Source organism: Hyaena hyaena, unplaced genomic scaffold (genome assembly GCF_003009895.1).
Source record: "Hyaena hyaena isolate Hyena2069 unplaced genomic scaffold, ASM300989v1 scaffold_291, whole genome shotgun sequence".
In the NCBI taxonomy this organism is placed as follows: Eukaryota; Metazoa; Chordata; class Mammalia; order Carnivora; family Hyaenidae; genus Hyaena; species Hyaena hyaena.
In genome coordinates this window covers 812148-831894 of record NW_024080921.1, presented here as the reverse complement: position 1 = coordinate 831894, position 19747 = coordinate 812148, and the positions used below count along the sequence as shown (strand labels likewise).

Below are 19747 nucleotides of genomic sequence, written 5' to 3'. Positions count from 1 at the left end.
CCATTACTCTCTGTCACATTATTCTGTTTCAGTTTTTTCAAGGTAATTCTTATTCATCTTCTCCTTCCATGTCTCCTCCTCCTCCCTTTTCTCCCAGTTAGGATGAAGGTCCTACAGAGCAAGGACTTTTGTGCCTGGAAACTGAGTAGAAAGAAGCATGAGGGTGTGGTGGTGTGGAGGAACTGGAAGAAGGCCAATGAGGTAGTGAATCAGTGTGAGAGGGAGAGTGGTAGCCTTAGTGACTATGTCGGGAATTTTAGGTTTATCTGAATGGGAAACAATTTTAAACAGGGGATAGACATCAGATTTGTCTAAAACTTACTTTACTGTCACATGGAGAAATGGAGAGGATGTTAGACTGGGTGCAGGAAACCACTTTAGGCTATTATGCTGACCTAAACAGGAGAGCATTGTGATATCTTAGATTAGGGTGTTGATGGTAGAAATGGAAGACGAGGTAAAATTGGTAGGCCTTTTTCTGATGTTTATTTATTTTTGAGAGTGGGGGTACACAGAGAGAGAGAGAGAGGGGGAGACAAAGGATCCAAAGGATCTGTGCTGTCAGCACAGAGCTCGAATTCTATGAACCATGAGATCATCACCTGAGCTGAAGTTAAATGCTTAGGCCACTGAGCTATCCAGGGACCCCAAAATTGGTAGGTCTTGATGAAGGACTGCATGCGGGGAGGAGAGGAAGGAGTCAGGAATGATGTACACAGTTTTTCTGAATTGTTATCAGGTACATTTTCCCATGTATTTGGAAAATATGCATACTTTCAGATTTGGTATACAGTAGAATTGCCCTTGATTGTGAAAATTCAGGAAATGTGTTGAACTTTTCTAGTCAACTTTTGTTCAAGAGAGAAGGGCACAATACTTGTTAGTCTATAGTGTTTCACATGTTAATAAGTAATCTATATCCTTGCTTGAGGTTTGTTAATTGTTATAATTGGATGGAATCCTACCACTTTGTAAGGTTTTTAAAAAATTTGTAAGTTTTTAATTCCAGTGTAGTTAAAAATACAATGTTATATTAATTTCAGGCATACAATATAGTGATGCAACAAGTCTGTAAATTACTCTACTCTCATCAAATCCCCTTTACCTGTTTCACCCATCCCCCACTCCTCTCCCCTCTGGTAACCGTCAGTGTGTTCTCTGTAGTTAAGAGTCTGTTTCTTGGTTTGTGTCTCTCTCTTTTTTCCCTTGGTTTGTTTGTTTTGTTTGTTAAATTCCACATATCAGTGAAATCATATAGTATTTGTCTTTTTTTGACTCTCTGACTTTTCTTAGCTCCATCCATGTTTTTGCAGTTGGCAAGGTTTCATTCTTTTTTATAGCTGAATAATATTCCATTGCATGTATTTATATATTTATGCACACATACATATGCTGTATTTTCTTTATCGATTTATCTCTTGCTGGACACTTGGGCTGCTTCCATAATTTGGCTATTGTAAATAATGCTGCAGTAAACATAGGCTGCATATATTCTTTCAAATTAGTGTTTTTGTATCCTTTGGGTAAATACCCAATATTGTGATTACTGGTTTGTAGGGTAGTCTTATTTTTAATGTTTTGAGGAACTTCCACACTGTTTTCCACAGTGGCCACACCACTTCACATTCTCGGAATCAACAGTGCACAAGAGTTCCTTATTCTCCACATCCTACCAACACTTACTGTTTTTGACTTTACCCATTCTGACAGGAGTGAGATGGTATTTTGTTTTCCTGATGATGAGTGATATTGAGCATCTTTTCATGTGTCTGTTGGCTATCTGCATGTCTTCTTTAATGTCTGTGTCTTTTGCCCATTTGTTCATTGAGTTATTTTATTTATTTATTTATTTATTTTTTGGTGTTGAGTTTTATAAGTTCTTTATATATTTTGGATACTAACCTTTTACTTGATATGTCATTTGCAAATATCTTCTGCTATTCAGTAGGTTGTCTTTTAGTTTTTTTTTGTGTTTTTTTTTTAAAGCTGGATTTTTTTTTTTTTTAATTTATTTCCAGGAGAGAGAGAGAGAGACAGCGTGAGCAGGGGAGGCTCAGAGAGAGAGGGAGACACAGACTCTGAAATAGGCTCCAGGCTCTGAGCTGGCAGTCAGCACAGAGCCCGACACGGGGCTTGAACCCAAGAACCGTGAGATCATGACCTAAGCGAAAGTCGGACGCTTAACCGACTAAGCTACCCAGGTGCCCCGGTTGTCTTTTAGTTTTGTTGATTGTTTCCTTTGCCATGCATAAGTTATTTATTTTGATGTAGTTCTAACAGTTTACTTTTGCTTTTATTTTCCTTGCCATAGGAGACATATCTAGAAAAAAGTTGCTATGGTGGACATCAGACAAATTACTTCCCATGCTCTCCTCAAAGATTTTTACGGTTTCAGGTCTCACATTTAGACCCTTAGCCTGTTTTCAGTTTATTTTTGTGTATGGTGTTAAGAAAGTGGTCCAGGTTCATTCTTTTGCATGTAGCTGTCCTGTTTTCCTAGCACCATTTGTTGAAGAGACACTCTTTTTCTCATTGCATATTCTTGCCTCTTTTGTCAAAGATTAATTGGTCATATAATCATGGGTTTGTTTCTGGGTTTTCTGTTCTGTTCTGTTTATCTTTGTGTCTGTTTTTGTGCCAGTACCATACAGTTTTCGTAGTATACAGCTTTGTAGTCTAACTTGAAATCTGGAATTGTGATACTTCCAGCTTTGTTTTTCTTTTTCAAGATTATTTTGCTATTCATGGTTTTTTGTGATTCCATACAAATTTTAGTATTATTTGTTCTAGTCTGTGAAAAATGCTGTTGATATTTTGATAGAGATTGCATTAAATCTGTAGATTGTTTTCAGTAGTATAGACATTTAAACAGTATTAGTTCTTCCAATTGATGAGCGTGGAATATTTTTCCATTTGTGTTGTCTTCAATTTCTTTCATCAGTGTTCTGTAGTTTTCAGAGTACAAGTCTTTTACCTCCTTGGTTAAGTTCATTCCTAGGTATTTTATTATTTTTGGTGCAACTGTAAGTGGGATTGCTTTATCAATTTCTAATTTTATTGCTTCATTATTAGTGTTTAGAAATGCAGTGAATTTTGTATCTTGTAATCTTACTAAATTCATTAATCATTTCTAATAGGTTTTTGGTGGAGTCTTTTGGGGTTTTTATATAGAATATCATGTCATCTGCAAATAGTGAAAGTCCTACTTCTTTCTTACCAATTTGAATGTCTTTTATTCCTTTTTCTTATCTGATTGCTATAGGTAGGACTTCCAGTACTGTGTTGAAGAAAAGTGGTGAAAGTGGACATCCTTGTATTGTTCCTGATCTTAGGAGAGAAAGCTCTCAGTTTTTCACCTTTCACCTTTAACTGTGGGTTTTTTATATATGGATTTTACTATGTTCCCTCTACTACCTTTTTGAGGGCTTTTATCATGAATGGATATTGTACTTTGTCAAATGCTTTTTCTGCATCTATTGAAATGATCATATCGCTTTTTATCTTTTCTAATTGATATGATGTATCACATTGATAGATTAATGAATATTGAGCCACCCTTGCATTCCGAGAATAAATCCTACTTGAATGTGGTGAACGATTTTGTTTTTTTTAGTGTTTATTTATTTTGAGAGAGAGAGATAGAGTGATTGCAGGGGAGGGGCAGACAGAGAGGGAGACAGGGAGTCCCAGGGAGACAGCACAAACCATGAGCTCATGACCTGAGCCAAAATCAAGAGTCTGATGCTTAAGAGACTGAGCCACTCAGGTGCCCTGTGGTGAATTATTCTTTTAATGTATTGTTGGACTTGGTTTGCTAATATGTTGTTGAAGATTTTTGTATGTATCTTCATCAGAGATACTGGATTGTAGTTCTCTTTTTTTGTAGTGTCTTTATCTGGGTTTGGTATTAGGGTAATGCTGGCCTCACAGAATGAATTTGGAAATTTTTCTTTCTCTTCTGTTTTTTGGAATACTTTGAGAAGAATAAGTATTAACTCTTTTTTAGTTGTTTGGTAGAATTCAGCTGTGAAGCCACATGGTCCTGGACTTTTGTTTGTTGGGATTTTTTTGATTACGAATTCAATTTCATTGCTGGTAATTGGTCTGTTCAAATTTTCTATTTTTTCTTGATTTGGTTTTGGAAAATTTTATGTTTCCAGGAATTTGTTCATTTGTTCTTGGTTGTCCAGTTTGTTGATACATACTTTTTCATAATATTCTTTTATGATTTTATTTCTGTGTTGTCATTGTTATTTCTCCTCTTGCATTTCTGGTTTTGTTTATTTGAATCCTCTCTCTCTCTCTCGTTTTGATGAGTCTGGCTGAAGATTTATCAATTTTATTGATCTTTTTAAAGAACCAAGTCTTGGTTTGAATGATCTATTCTCTTCCTTTTTTTTAAAGCTTCTATTTCACTTATATCAGCTCTAATCTTTATTATTTTATTTCTTCTCCTGTTTTGGAGTTTTGTTTGTTCTTCTTTTTCTAACTTCTTTAGGTATAAAGTTAGATTGTTTGAGATTTTTGTTAACTTCTTGATGATCACCTGTATTACTGTCTTCCCTCTTAGAACATCTTTCGCCTCATCCCAAAGATTTTGGACTGTTGTGTTTTCATTTCTACCAGTTTTTAAAATGGTTTTATTGAGATAAAATTCACATACCATATAATTCATCTGTTATAAGTGTACCATTTAGTGGCTCTTAATATACTCGCAGAATTGTACATCTATTACCATCAATTTTAGAGCATAATCATTACTCCAAAAAAAACCTGTATCTTTAGCCTCTATTTCCCCATGTACTCCTGTTCTATGTAATCTGTAATTTATTTTCTGTCTTTATAGATTTACCTACTTGGACATTTCATATAAATGGAATAATACAATAAATGGTCTTTTGTGACTAGATGTTTTCACCTAGCATTATGTTTTCAAGATTCATCCATGTTGTAGCTTATTTTCATCCTTCGTTTCTTTGTATAGCTGAGTAATGGGCCATTATATGAATATACCACTTTTTATTTATCCATTTCAACAGTTGATGCTCCTCTGGGTTTTTTCTACTTTTTGGCTATTATGAATAATACTGCTATGAATATTTGTATATAAGTTTTTGTGTGGACATATACTTTCTGTTCTCTTGGGGATACACCTGACAGGTGTTCTGGGTCATGTTACAACTCTTTGTTTAACCATTTGAAGAATTACAGTTCTTCCAGCAGATTCCAAATTTTCAACATCCTTACCAGTACTTACTTTTTGTCTTTTAAAATAATTTTTTAGGGACGCCTGGGTGGCTTAGTCGGTTAAGCATCCAACTTTCACTTAGGTCATGATCTCTCGGTTCGTGGGTTCTAGCCCCGCGTCGGGCTCTGTGCTGACTGCCAGTTCTGAGCCTGGAGCCTGTTTCAGAGTCTGTGTCTCCCTCTCTCTCTGACCCTCCCCCGCTCACGCTGTCTCTCTCTCTCTCTCTCTCCTAGAAATAAATAAAAACATTTTAAAAAATTAAAAAAAAATAAAATAATTTTTTAAATGTTTTTATTTATTTCTAGGAGAGAGAGAGAGAGAGAGCGAGAGAGAGAGCATGAGTGGGGGAGGGTCAGAGAGAGAGGGAGACACAGAATCTGAAGCAGGCTCCAGGCTCTGAGCTGAGCTGTCAGCACAGAGCCGGACACGGGGCTTGAACCCACGAACCATGAGATCATGACCTGAGCAGAAGTCAGATGCCTAACTGACTGAGCCACCCAGATGCCCCAGCTTTTTGTCTTTTTTAAAAAATTGTTTATTATTTTTGAGAGAGAGAGACAAAGTGAGAGTGGGGGAGGGGAAGAGAGAGAGGGAGACAGAATCAAAGCAGGTTCCAGGCTCCAGGCTCTGAGTTGTTAGCACAGAGCCTGATGCGGGGCTCAAACTCATGAACCACGAGATCATGACTTGAGTGGAAGTCAGACACTTAACTGACTGAGCCACCCATGTGTCCCACTATCTGTCTTTTTGATTATAGTTATCCTTGTGAATGTGAAGTGGTTTCCCATTTTGGTTTTGAATTGTGTTTCCCAGTAGTTTTTCTAAAAGTAAATGATAACACTGAAATAGTGATGAAATTGAACCTGGGCGGTTTATTGGCAAACAGAATTTAAGAAGCTGTTATGAATAGAGATGACATGGCATATACTAATAAGTATTTTAAGCATTTTCCAAGGCTTTACTTTGTTTTTCTGGTTCTTATTTACCAATTAACAGTTATATCATTTTACTTTGTACCTAAGTTCAAAAAGATTTTGAGGTTCCACAAAGATAATTTTTACAAATACACCAAATATTTTTGTTACAATTTTTCTTTCCTTTTAAAATATGGTCTCCATCTTTTTTGGCTCCTAAGCAGTGTAGTTGAGAATGCCTGAGTGATTATGGACCACTTCATTTGAACAGTCCAAGGACCATGTTGTATCAGACACTGCGTTTGCTCAGGGGTGGTACCTTTACAGAGTTTCCAGCCTTGTGGGCAAGTTATATACACATATTTATTTTACATATGAGGAAGAGGATGGCAAGCACAGCAGTTGGTAGGTATAAACAGAGTATGTTAATACCAAAGTGGAGAGAACTTAATTTCATTAAAAAAATTTTTTTTAATGTTTTATTTATTTCTAGGAGAGAGGGAGAGACAGCGTGAGCAGGGGAGGGTCAGAGAGAGAGGGAGTCACAGACTCTGAAACAGGCTCCAGGCTCTGAGCTGGCAGTCAGCACAGAGCCCGACGCGGGGCTCGAACCCACGAACCGCGAGATCATGACCTAAACGAAAGTCGGACGCTTAACCGACTAAGCCACCCAGGCACCCCTTAATTTCATTTTTAAGCAGAGGCAGTACTTTGAAAATTAGGTAGAATGTTCGCAGGTAGAAAAATAGAAGAAAAGAAGAAAATTCTAGGTTGAAGGAATTATGTGAGCAAAGAGGTAATTATAAAGTGTTTTGAGTGAGAAGTAATCTATATAGTATAGGGTATGGTATATTTGGACAAGAGGGCTTGGAGGGAATCCAATGGAAAAAAGACTGGATGCTTATGATATGTAAAAGAGTTTGGATTTTGTCCTGTAGGCACTGGGATACATTAAAAAGTTTGCTATTAGTATATAATACATGATAAAATCTGTGCTTTTCAGAGGTGAGATTTGTAGTGATGCTGAACAACAAATCAGAGACAGATTGGAGGCAATTGCAATAGATTGGCTGTCACAGTAGCCAGAGTGAGAGTTGATTTATAAACTAAAATTGGCTTAAAAAGGGGATTTATTATTTCACATAACAAGAAATGTGGAAGTTAGAGTTGGTTAAAGGCAGCCCAACTATAACAGGTAGCATTTCTGCATTTCTTTTGGCTTAATCCTGATGGTCACAAGATGGCTGTCTCATTCAGTCACAAAGAGGAAGAACAAGAGTGTGCCGTTTCACTTTTTTGTTGTTGCTGTTGTTAGGGCAGAAAACTTTTGCCAGGCACTCTGAAGTTTTAGTATCCAGGACTGTATTTCATGACTGATTTAGCTCCAAGGGAAAGTGGGTAATCTGACATTTTCCACCTTAATAGTGGGAAGTGAGCTCTGCCTTTGAGAAGAACGGGTGGGCGTAGGAGTTTCCAGGGAGTAGCAACCAGGAGTATCCACAGATGCTCATATCCTGTAGTTAGTAGTAAAATGGCAAAGGAAGAGGCAGATTTAGGAGACAGATTAGAAAAGAAGGAGGGATTAAAGACAACTCTAGGTTTGGTGGTGAATGAAAAGATGATGATGCCGGGGCGCCTGGGTGGCTTAGTCGGTTAAGCGTCCGACTTGTGCTTGGGTCATGATCTCGCAGTTCGTGGGTTCGAGCCCCGCGTCGGGCTCTGTGCTGACTGCCAGCTCAGAGCCTGGAGCCTGTTTCAGCCTGTGACTCCCTGTCTCTCTGACCCTCCCCTGCTCGCGCTGTCTGTCTCTCTCTCTCTCCTAAAAATAAATAAAACATTTAAAAAAAAAATTAAAAAAAAAAAAAAAGAAAAGATGATGATGCCATTTACCAAAATGTATTTCCCAATTTAAAATGGAATTGAATCCTTACTCTATTAATAACATTTATTGATCATAAAACTTGATGCCTAGGACCCTATGTTCTTACTTTCTGATCACTAATGGAATGGAACATGGAGGAGGCAGTGGAAGTAGCATGGGGGTTTTTAAGTCCTACTCCTAGGACCAGTGCCAGCTTACTGCTGAAGAATCACCTGGGGAGCTTATTAAATCAGAATCTCTGGGAATTGATATTTTTAGTTCTGGGATTTGACCATCAATTTTCTTAACAAGATCCCCAGGTAATTCTGATGCACAGCTAGGTTTGGATATATTTGGTAGGAAAAAGCATGGACTTTGGTTTCAGGCAAACTTGAATTTGAATCCCAGCCCTGCACTTACTGGCTGTGTGAACTTGGGCAAGGCATTTGACTTCTAAGAGCTCAGGCCCCTCCTTTGTGAAATATGTAGTAATAGTGATATAATATTAATAATATTAATGTTACTGAATGATGTATCACAGTTGCTAATTCAGGAAATGAATGGGTGAGCCCTGGTGCTGCCATGTCCAACTGTTCCATCCTGGGTAATCTCGAGAGGGCTGGACAAGTTGAAAGCATAGCTGCTGGCTGGATTTGCCAGTACTGTTGCTGAAGAAACTTGGATAAACTTGTCTTGAGAGAAGCCAGTTATTCAAGAGATGACTGGAGAAATTTATTTCAGTTGTTGGCAGCTAGGAGTGGTGGCAGTCTCAAGTCTTAACAATTGACTTCTCCAAGATGGACATCTAGCGTTTTATAGGAGATATTCAGGGGCAGGAGAGCCGGCAGAGAATACATGGTTATGGGTGGACATCCTTGTGTGTTCAGCCCACGATTATGGGCAGGGAAGAGCATGTGTGTGGTGTGGTCTAGACATCCTCTTGACGTGAGGGCTCTTCTGGTCTGGTGGTTAGAATGTTCTAGTCATTGAAAAATGTCTTGTTAGTGCTGCAAGAAAGTGCAGTTAGAAGTAAGCACAATGGTTTTTAGTTAGAGCATGAGTGAAGTAGTATTGTCTATTTCTGGTTTTAACTGTTGGGGTCTGTAGTTGAGTAACAGGGCATGCTAACATTAATAGCTACTTTACAGAGTTGTAAAATAAGGGCTATACACATAATGTGCCTAATATAATAATACACATAGTAAAGATTCAGTAACTCACTATTTTTTGTCTTAGCCTGTAATAAGTACTGTACATTTGACTTAGCAAAGAAAGACAGATTTCTGTACAGCTATAACAAAAAGCAATTAAGCAAAATATAATAAATTGTTTCTCTTGTTGCTTAGTATCCGTTGTTACCAATAGCTGATTTCCTTTTGGCCCAGCTGGGTATCTTCCAGGCTTGAGCATATGGGTCTTTGTTTATTTTCTTAACTGCATTTTTGGCTGCATCTTTTCTGTGCAATCTATATAACTATATAACTTAAACATCAGTTAATATACCAAAAACCCTAAATCCAATTTCTGTGAATATGTTACTTAATATTTAGTAGAGGCTATTTCTCACAGTGATCTCATATAAAACCTTAAACTAGGCATAGTTCTTGCTTTTACAAAACAAAAAGCAATATCAATTCAGATGAAAGTAATAAGGATCATTTTGTTATTCTCAAAGCTTATGTAGTTGTCTGGGTTAATAATTAGAATTATTAATATTCTAATAATTAGAATGCTGGTTTGGATGGTTGTCGTGTGTGGGAAATGACTACTTGCTGAGAATGAGTGCTTATTTTTCCTCTTTTAGTGCATGAAGGGGTCTTGGTGGAAGGGAAGAAAGGCACTAACATTGACAACTTACTTTGCACTGGAATTTGACTTAATTTGTCTCATTGGACAGAGCAGCAGGTTGTAGTGCTACCAGTCCACTCTGAAAGCATGCTGCCTGAGTTTGTGTCCCAGTTCAGCACTTGACACTGCCTGACTTTTGGCAGACTACTAGCCTTTCTGTGCCTTGGTTTCTTCATTGAGGATTATTATGCACCTACTTCAAAGGTCGTTGTGAGGATTAAATAAGCTAACATATATAAAGTCTCTAGAAAGTGCTTGACCTGTAGTACTGTATAACTGTTAGCTCCTCTTTAAATTTAGTGAATTCACATTGTTCTATAATCTCATAGAACTCCTATAAGGTTGGTATCTTCTTAATCTTTATTTTGTAGGTAATAAACTGAAGTTTAATGAGGTTAGCAAGTTATCTGTGATCACCCATCTATTTAGTGATTCAAATCCTAGATTACTTCTGTATATAGTCTATGACTTTAATATGTTAGTTATTAAAAAATCCTGAAAATAGTAATCACTTATGTGATTCATATGGTATTAAGTATTGTTAATTTTCATTTATCAGAAAAACATTTTTGCTACCTGGCATTAGAATTAACAGATTAACTATTTTTGAACTTTGAGTAGGGTAATGTTTTGAAAAAAAAATCTGTTACTGATCTTTAAAATACCGTATTGAGGGGGCGCCTGGGTGGCTTAGTCGGTTAAGCGTCCGACTTTTGCTTAGGTCATGTACTCGCGGTTCGTGGGTTCGAGCCCCGCATCGGGCTCTGTGCTGACTGCCAGCTCAGAGCCTGGAGCCTGTTTCAGTCTGTGACTCCCTCTCTCTCTGACCCTCCCCTGCTCACGCTCTCTCTCTCTCTCTCTCCTAGAAATAAATAAANTCTCTCTCTCTCTCTCCTAGAAATAAATAAAAAAAAAACACAAAAACAAACAAACAAAAAAAAATAAAATACTGTATTGAGAGGTAACTGAGATATTTAAAAATATACTGTATATTGCAAGAGCTATTTAATTCAAATTAATTTATAATTTTTACATACTATATAATATACTATATAAACATATGTTTAAGTATATAACCTATCTATATGGTTTATAAAATCATTTTATAGGTGATGATCATAATGGTACCTAGGTGATATTTCAAAATTGATATTTTTACTCATGGTCTGGATGCTATCTTTGATTAAGTTAATTATCTAAATCTTCAAGGTTCTTACATTTTATAGAAAATATAAATATTTATGTATGCTGATGGATAACCACTAATGAATATTAATAGTGTTAATTGACTTAAGACATGTGCATCTACCTCTGTAGCATATTTTATAAGAATAATTCAGAGTACTTTTGTAAAACAGTATGGAGGTTTCTCAAAAAATTAAAAATAGAACTACCCTACGATCCAGCAGTTGCACTACTAGGTATTTCTTCAAAGGATACAAGAGTGCTATTTTGAAGGAACACATGCACCACAACGTATATAGTAGCACTATTGACAATAGTCAAAGTATGGAAAGAGCCCAAATAACCATCAACTGATGAATGGTAAGAAGAGGTGTGTGTGTGTGTGTGTGTGTGTGTGTGTGTGTGTGTGTGTGTGTTTATACACACACAATGGGATATTGCTCGGTGATAAAAAAAAAAGAATGAAATCTTGCCATCTGTAACAATGTGGATGAAACTAGAATGTATTATGCTAAGCGAAATAAGAGAAAGACAAATACCCTATGACTTCACTCATATGTGGAATTTAAGATACAAAACAGATGAACATAAGGGAAGGCAAGCAAAAATAATATAAAAACAGAGAGAGAGAGATAAAAACAGAGAGACTCTTAAATACAGAAAACAAACTGAGGGTTGCTGGAGGTGCATTGGGTGGGGGTATGGGCTAAATGGACGAGGGGCATTAAGGAGGACAGTTGTTGGGGTGAGCACTGGGTGTTATATGTAAGTGATGAATCACTAAATTCTATTCCTGAGATCATTATTGCACTATATGTTAACTAACTTGGATTTAAGTTAAAAAAAAAAAAGAATAAGAGGACATCCAGATGGCCAACAGACACATGAAACGATGCTCAGCGTCCCTCATCATCAGGGAAATACAAATAAAAACCACACTGAGATCCCATCTCACGCCAGTCAGAGTGGCTAAAGTGAACACATCGGGAGACTCTAGATGCTGGCGAGGATGTGGAGAAACGGGCACCCTCCTACACAGTTGGTGGGAATGTAAACTGGTGCAGCCCCTCTGGAAAACAGTGTGGAGGTTCCTCAAAAAATTAACAATAGAAACTCCCCTGTGACCCAGCAATAGCACTGCTAGGAATTTACCCAAGGGATACAGGAGTGCTGATGTATAGGGTCACATGTACCCCAATGCTCATAGCAGCACTCTCCACAATAGCCAAAATGTGGAAAGAGCCTAAGTGTCCATCAACAGACAAATGGATCAAGAAGATGTGGTTCGTCTATACAATGGAATACTACATGGCAATGAGAAAGAATGAAATCTGGCCATGTGTAGCAACGTGGATGGACCTTGAGGGTGTTATGCTGAGCAAAATAAGTCAGGCAGAGAAGGACAGATACCATATATTTGCACGTGTAGGTGCATTAGGAGGAACTTAACGGAGGACCATGGGGGAGGAGAAAGGGAAAAATAGTTGGGGAGAGGGAGGCAGGCAAACCATGAGAGACTCTTGAATGCTGAGAACAAACTGAGGGCTGATGGGGGTGGGGGGGAGGAAAAGGGGGTGATGGACATGGAGGAGGGCACTTGTTTGGATGAGCACTGGGTGTTAGATGGAGACCAACTTGACAATAAACTATGAAAGAAAGAAAACAATTTAAATACATCTAATTAAAAAAAATAATAATTCAGAGTACTGAGTGAGGAACTTAGCATCAAATATTAAAATGAGAGATAAGGTAATTTTTAAAAATTAATTATGTAACAGAGGGGATGGAAGTGTTAAACTAGGTCCTAAAACCATTGTTCTGATAGGAATTTTTCTTTACTAGCTCTTCCCCCTCCTCCATAAGCATACAGACATAGTGCACCACCCTTACCCAACATGATAAAATAAAACTACTGTTTTATATGATAATCTTCAGATAGGTAAAAAACCTCAAACTGCTTTTCTCCTTTATTTTCTGCATGGTTTAGGAAGCTTTATGCACACCATGCTTTGAGATTTCCAATTAGAAGCAATAGCAAATTTGTTTTGAATAGTTCTAAAGAAGCTATTGGCTGGGTGTTTCCCCCTCAGTACCCTTTGGCCTACCTTTTACATTTCTTTTGGGAAATGCAGTTTGCTGCCAGTAATTCATTCTCTCACTTTGTTAATGGAAGTTGCTGAATTTGATTATGAGGTAGAACACATACCCCAATTTTTCATTTGGTATATTTTTTCTTAGTTTGATTTCACATATAACATATTGGTGGCAAAACTGTTGCATATCCTTTGAATTTCAGGATCTGATTCTGTCCAATAAGAAGTCATCCAGATCTTGCTCACAGAAAAATCTCTTTTTCTTAATTATCTTCCTGCCTCCTCCCTAACTTGGCTCTCACAGATTCATTTTACTTCTCTCATTCTTTTTTCTTAGTAAATTATTTTCCCCATCCAATCTCCTTTAGGAATAAGATGGCCCTTAATGCTCAGCAGGGCAGTATTGGAAGGACCACTAAGAGGAAGTGAGCAGAGTATATATGAAGAAATGAGTTTCAAAACCAGCTACTTGGCTTCTACAATCTTGAGTCTGGAGTGTGGATCACATGCTCTGTTTACATCCAATTCTTGTGATAGCTGTATTGCTTTTCTTTGAAAGAGTTGCTTTCAGAATTAGAAATGCTTTTCTTTGCATTGCAGTTTGTTTTTTTTATTTTTATTAAAAATTTTTTAATGTTTTATTTATTTCTGAGAGAGAGAGCGCGAGCGAGCGAGCAGGGGAAGGTCAGAGAGAGAGACACACACAGAATCTGAAGCAGGCTCCAGGCTCTGAGGTGGCTGTCCGCACAGAGCCCGACGCAGGGCTCAAACCCACCAACCATAAGATCATGACCTGAGCTAAAGTCGGACGCTTAACTGACTGAGCCACCCAGGCACCCCTCCGCATTGCAGTTTAGTTAAGAATTAAGAACATAAATTAATTGCTGTTGATTTTCAGTGCTTTTTCTGCAGTACTTTATCTGGTTTGGGAAAGGTTTGTTGGTTAGGTTTCTAGGTTTGTAGGCTTGGATTCTGGCAAAAAACTGGTTGATGTCACAAATAAGAAGACTTATTTTTGGGGATTAGAATCTAGAAGTAACTTTTCCTGCATTTTATATATTACCATGGTGATAGATGGCTTTCTAATTTTCTGTATTTGAAGTCTTTACTAAGGGCATCAGTACTTTAATTTTATTTTGAGAGAGAGTGAGACAGAGAGAGAGAGCATGCAAGCGAGCATGGGGTAAGGACCGAGGGAGGGAGGGAGAGAGGGAGGGAGGGAGGGAGGGAGAGAGAGAGAGAGAGAGAGAGAGAGAGAGAGAGAGAGAGAGAATCTTAAGCAGGCTCCCTGCCCAGTGTAAAGCCTGACATGGGGCTTGATCTCCCAACTGTGAGATCATGACCTGAGCTAAAATCACAAATCAGATGCTTAACTGACTGAGGCACCCAGGCTCCCCAGTACTTCCCCCCCTTGAATTATACATGCCAATGATTTAAGGTTTTTCTTTTCTTAATCTTAGTTGTTTTGCCCCTAATTCACTTTCTCTGTTACCTATTAGATGAAAATGTAGAACTTAAGAGATTGCTTCTTGTTAAAGAATATGTTACTTATCTTGCTCTGGAAAGGAAAACAAAAGGCACAACAAAATTCTAATGCAGCCCTTTTATATTTGAAACCCTACTGAACCTATTCTTGCTAGTCTGTAGGTTTAAAAGTTGCTGTCTTTTTAGTGAGCCCTCTCATACCATGTTTGTGGCTTTTGTTTTCAAAGATTTTTAGGAATAGGTTGCAAGGAAAATTATGACCCTTTTTTTTTTTTTTTTTTACAAATAGTTTATTGTCAAATTAGTTTCTACATAACACTCAGTGCTCATCCGCAAAGTGCCCTCCTCCATGCCCATCCCCCCCTCCCCCCCACATCCATCAGTCCTCAGTTTTTGTCAGCATTCAAGAGTCTCTCATGGTTTGCCTCTCTCCCTTTCCCCCACCATTTCCGCCCTTCTTCTCCCCCTTGTTCCTCCGTCAAGTTCCTCCTAATCCTCCTATACGTGCAAACATATGATATTCGTATGACCCTTTTTTTAATACCAGAATACTTTTAAATTATCTACTGTTATATTATCTCATTTTAAATCTTTTAACTTAGGGACACCTGCGTGGCTCAGTTGGTTAAGCGTCTGACTTCGGCTCAGGTCATGATCTCACTTTTCGTGGGTTTGAGCCCCGCGTCGAGCTCTGTGCTGACAGCTAGCTCACAGCCAGGAGCCTGTTTCAGATTCTGTACCTCCCTCTCTCTCTGACCCTCCCCTGCTCACACTGTCTCTCTCAGAAATAAATAAAAACATTTAAAAAAATAAATCTTAACTTAAAAGGTCTGTGTATAGAAGTATCAGAAGAGGGACTTTCATGAAATCATAGAATATTAAAGCTTGAGAGGGACTTTAGGGACTATAGTAACCATCCTGATAACCTATACACGAACAGATGGAGGTTTTTTTTTTCATTCATTTATTAGCTCCTTCACCCATCTATCCATTCACAGAACCAATATTTACTTAATGTCTGCTGGTTTAGGTGCTTGGGGATATCTCTACCCTTATGGAGTTTATAGTAAATAGATAATAAACATCATAATTAAGTAAGCTAAAGAGAAAGTGATAAAAATGATCCGGGCTGGGGCAGTGCTTGAGGGTGAAGGTGGATTTGCGATTTAAAATAGGGGAGGCTGATGAGAGACTCTTGAATACTGAGAACAAACTGAGGCTGGTGGGGGTGGGGAGAGGGGAAGTGGGTGATGGACATGGAGGAGGGCACTTGTTGAGATGAGCGTTGAGTGTTATATGGAAACTAACTTGACAATAAACTATGAAAGAAAAAAATAAAAAAAAATAGGGTAGGCTGCATTTAAGATCGTTTGAGCAGAGAGTTGAAGGAAATGAGAGAATGGACTCATGACTATCTGAGGAAAGAGAATGTCGGGCAAAAGGAACAGCCAGTTTAAGGGCTGGTGGATAGGAGCATGTCTAGCTTTCTATTCAAGGAATAGTAAAAAGGCACTTGGCTCTTGGAGTAAGAAGTGGAGTGTAATAAAATGTGATGAAAATTAACAGGGTTGGGAGTTAGGGGGTTGGGGAACTGGCTAGATTACATGGAGCGTGGTGAATTGTTACAAGGGCTTTGGTTTTTACAAGAGTGAAATGAGGGGAGATTGGGGGGTTAGTGAGGGTTTTGAGCACGCACAGTCTGATGTATGTTTCAACTGAATCATTCTGACTGCACTGTTGAGAGATGCCAGGGTAGGGTTGCTAGATTTAGAAAATAAAAATATAGGACACCCACTCAGTTAAATTTGAATTTCAGATAAATAATGAATAATTTTTATATACATATGTCCCATGCAATATGTGACTATTCACCCATATGGCAGAATGTTAAACACTGTTTTATATGTGTGTGTGTGTGTGCGCGCGCGTGTGTATTTTTGAGCTGTTCAGTGTTACTGTTGATTATTTTAAATTGACACTACCATGATCCTGTTGGTCCCAAGCCTTGGGCCCTTACAGCAAAAGTTTGTCTTGTTTTTTCCTGTATTATCTATATTACTATTTCTCACATTATAGTCATCCTATACCTTAGAGTGTTACAAATGCAGTTTGTTGGACCCCCCCAGCCTAGACCTTCTGAATCAGAACTTCTTGGGGTGGAATATGGTATCTGCATGACTGTGTACTGTTCTAGGTTCTAGGTACTAGGTACAGTAGAACAAAATTTACAAAAATCCTTACCCTAGTGGCATTAACATTCTACTGGGGAGACATAATAAACAAGACAAATAAGTAAATGTACAGGATGTTAAATATTGGTATAGGTTCTGAGAAGAAGGAAGAAGCAGGAAGGGAATGGGAAATGTCCAATATAATGATGAGGGAGTTGCATTTTTCGATAGGGTGGCCAGTGACAGCCTCACTTTGTGGTAGTGTTTGATGTAAGATTTGAAGGAAGTGATGGAGAGAACCAGGGAGGTATCTGGGTGAACAGAATTCTAGGCTGAAGGAAAAGCTGCAAAAGGCAGGTCCATGCCTGGTGTGTTTAAGACACTGCAAGCGAGAAGTCTGTGTGGAGTGGAGTGAAATGGGGGAGGAGTGTAGAGGATGAGATGAGACAGATAAAGGGGAATAGCTGGTGATTATTAGCATTTAGGCTAAATGTTTACAATAGTTAGATTTTCTTGGTGGATAGACCCCTTAATTATGATATAATTCCCTTCTTCATCTCTTGTTACAGTCTTTATTTTAAAATCTAGATCGTCACATATAAGTATGGCTACTCTGGCTTTTTTTTGTCTTCCATTAGCATGATAGATGGTTCTCCATCCCCTTACTTTCCAACTCTGAACATGTCTTTAGGTCTCAAATGGGTCTTTTGTAAACAACGTACAGATGATCTTGATTTCTTATCCATTTTGTCACCCTATGCCTTTTGATTGGAGTGTTTAGTCCATTGACATTTAGAATGAATACTGAAAGATAAGAATTTATTGCCATTATGTTGCCTGTAGACTTGGAATTTCTGGTAGTTCTCTCTGGTCCCTTCTAGTCTTTGTTGCTTTTGGTCTTTTTTGTTTTGTTTCATCTTTTCTCCCGCGGAGAGCCTCCGTTAAAATTTCTAGCAAGGCTTTGTTAGAGGTCATGAACTCCGTTAGTTTTTGTTTTTCTGGGAAACTTTTTATCTCTTCTTCTATTTTGAATGACAGCCTTGCTGGATAAAGAATTCTTGACTGAATATTTTTCTTTTTTTTTTTTTTAAATGTTTTATTTATTTCTAGGAGAGAGAGAGAGAGACAGCACGAGCAGGGGAGGGTCAGAGAGAGAGGGAGTCACAGACTGAAACAGGCTCCAGGCTCTGAGCCGGCAGTCAGCACAGAGCCCAGCGCGGGGCTGGAACCCACGAACTGCGAGATCATGACCTAAGCAAAAGTCGGACGCTTAACCGACTAAGCCACCCAGGTGCCCCTTGACTGCATATTTTTCTGATTCATCATATTGAATGTATCTCACCACTCCTTTCTGGCCTCTTAATCAAATTCTTATATAATCTTAGCTAATAGAATTAAGAAACATATTTTTCTCTACCAAGAGATTGAGATTCTTATGAATGGCGGCTTGACTTAAAGCGAGGCAGAAGGAGAGGAAAGAGCCTTGACTCAACTCTAAATTCCAAATGCCAATCCAAGATTATGTGGAATGTAATGTGCACAGAATCATATGATTCTTAACTAGATACTTCTTATTTGTTTTCTTAAATAGTTTATTGTCAAGTTGGTTTCCATCTAACACCCAGTACTCATCCGAACAAGTGCCCTCCTCCATGCCCATCACCCCCCTTCCCCTCTCCCCCACCCCCATCAGCCCACAGTTTGTTCTCAGCATTCAAGAGTCTCTCATGGTTTGCCTCCCTCCCTCTCTCCAACTGCTTTTCCCCTTCTCCTTCCCCCTGGTCCTCTGTTAAGTTCCTCCTAATCCACCTATACATGCAAACATATGGTATCTGTCCTTCTCTGCCTGACTTATTTCGCTCAGCGTAACACCCTTCAGTTCCATCCATGTTGCTGCAGATGGTCAGATTTCATTCTTTCTCATTGTCATGCAGTATTCCGTTGTATAGATATACCATATTTTCTTGATCCATTCATCAGTTGATGGACACTTAGGCTTTCCACGTTTTGGCTATTGTTGAGAGTGCTGCTATGAAGATTGGGGTACATGTGCCCCTATGCATCAGCATTCCTATATCTCTTGGGTAAATTCCTAGCAGTGTTATTGCTGGGTCATAGGGGAGTTCTACTGTTAATTTTTTGAGGAACCTCCACACTGTTTTCCAGAGGGGCTGCATCATTAACTGGATACTTCTATGGAAAGGATAAACTTTAGATAGGCTGTAGTCTTAAATGAGTGTTTACTTAGAAATAATTGAGTGAGATTCTTCTAAAATGTTGTTTTGATGGGTTCTATTAGCAGATGACATGGATAGAAGGAACACATCATGAAGTTTTATAATGTTTAATATAAATTCTGTTGAAAGAGCAAAGCAAAGAGTAGCTGTTGTTCAGGTGCCTTTGAAACTTAACACAAGAAAATAGGACTTGTAGACCCTCAAATTGCAGCTTTCACACAGTAGTAATGAAACAGTATAATCATCTGAGCAAGTCTGCTACCTTTTAGTTTTCACAGGGTATTATGAATTATAAAGAAACAAATCTCAAAAGTTAAATAGTATTTTGTGGTTTGATTTTGACCTGTCTTGTTTTATGGCATCTGCTAGAGTTTGTGAACTGCAAAAGAATCAGAAAAAGAATATAATGTTAGGTACTAGCATACATTTATGGTAATATTAAAGATTGGGCAATCATATTTTACAATAGTAAGTTTATAGTTATTTTTGTTAATAATCATTTTATCTGTTGTATATTTAGTGAGGCTTTTGTAGTGATTATTCTTTTGAGCTTGGCTGCAATTAAATGTAAGAGAAGTCCTAATTGGAGCTTTCTTGACTATATATAATTATTTTAGGAGGAACAAGGTGGAAGGATTAATAAAACTTAGCTAGTTAGACACCCAGCTGCATATATTTATTTATAGTTTCTACCTTGCTCATTTA

General features: G+C 38.1%; 1 protein-coding gene across 2 annotated transcripts in view; it reads left to right on the top strand.

Annotated features, from left to right (window-relative positions):
• The window catches only part of NUBPL (nucleotide binding protein like), a 214477-nt gene that overhangs the window by 20918 nt on the left and 173812 nt on the right, over nt 1-19747 (top strand). The window contains exon 1 of one of the 2 annotated variants that reach the window (XM_039247127.1): nt 6517-6567. The exons of the other annotated variant lie outside the window; for it this stretch is intronic. Within the exon in view, the coding sequence (XP_039103058.1) occupies nt 6537-6567 (31 nt within the window). The 5' untranslated portion in view covers nt 6517-6536. Of the gene's footprint in view, nt 1-6516; nt 6568-19747 lie in introns of those variants that run through there. 2 annotated transcript variants of the gene reach the window in all.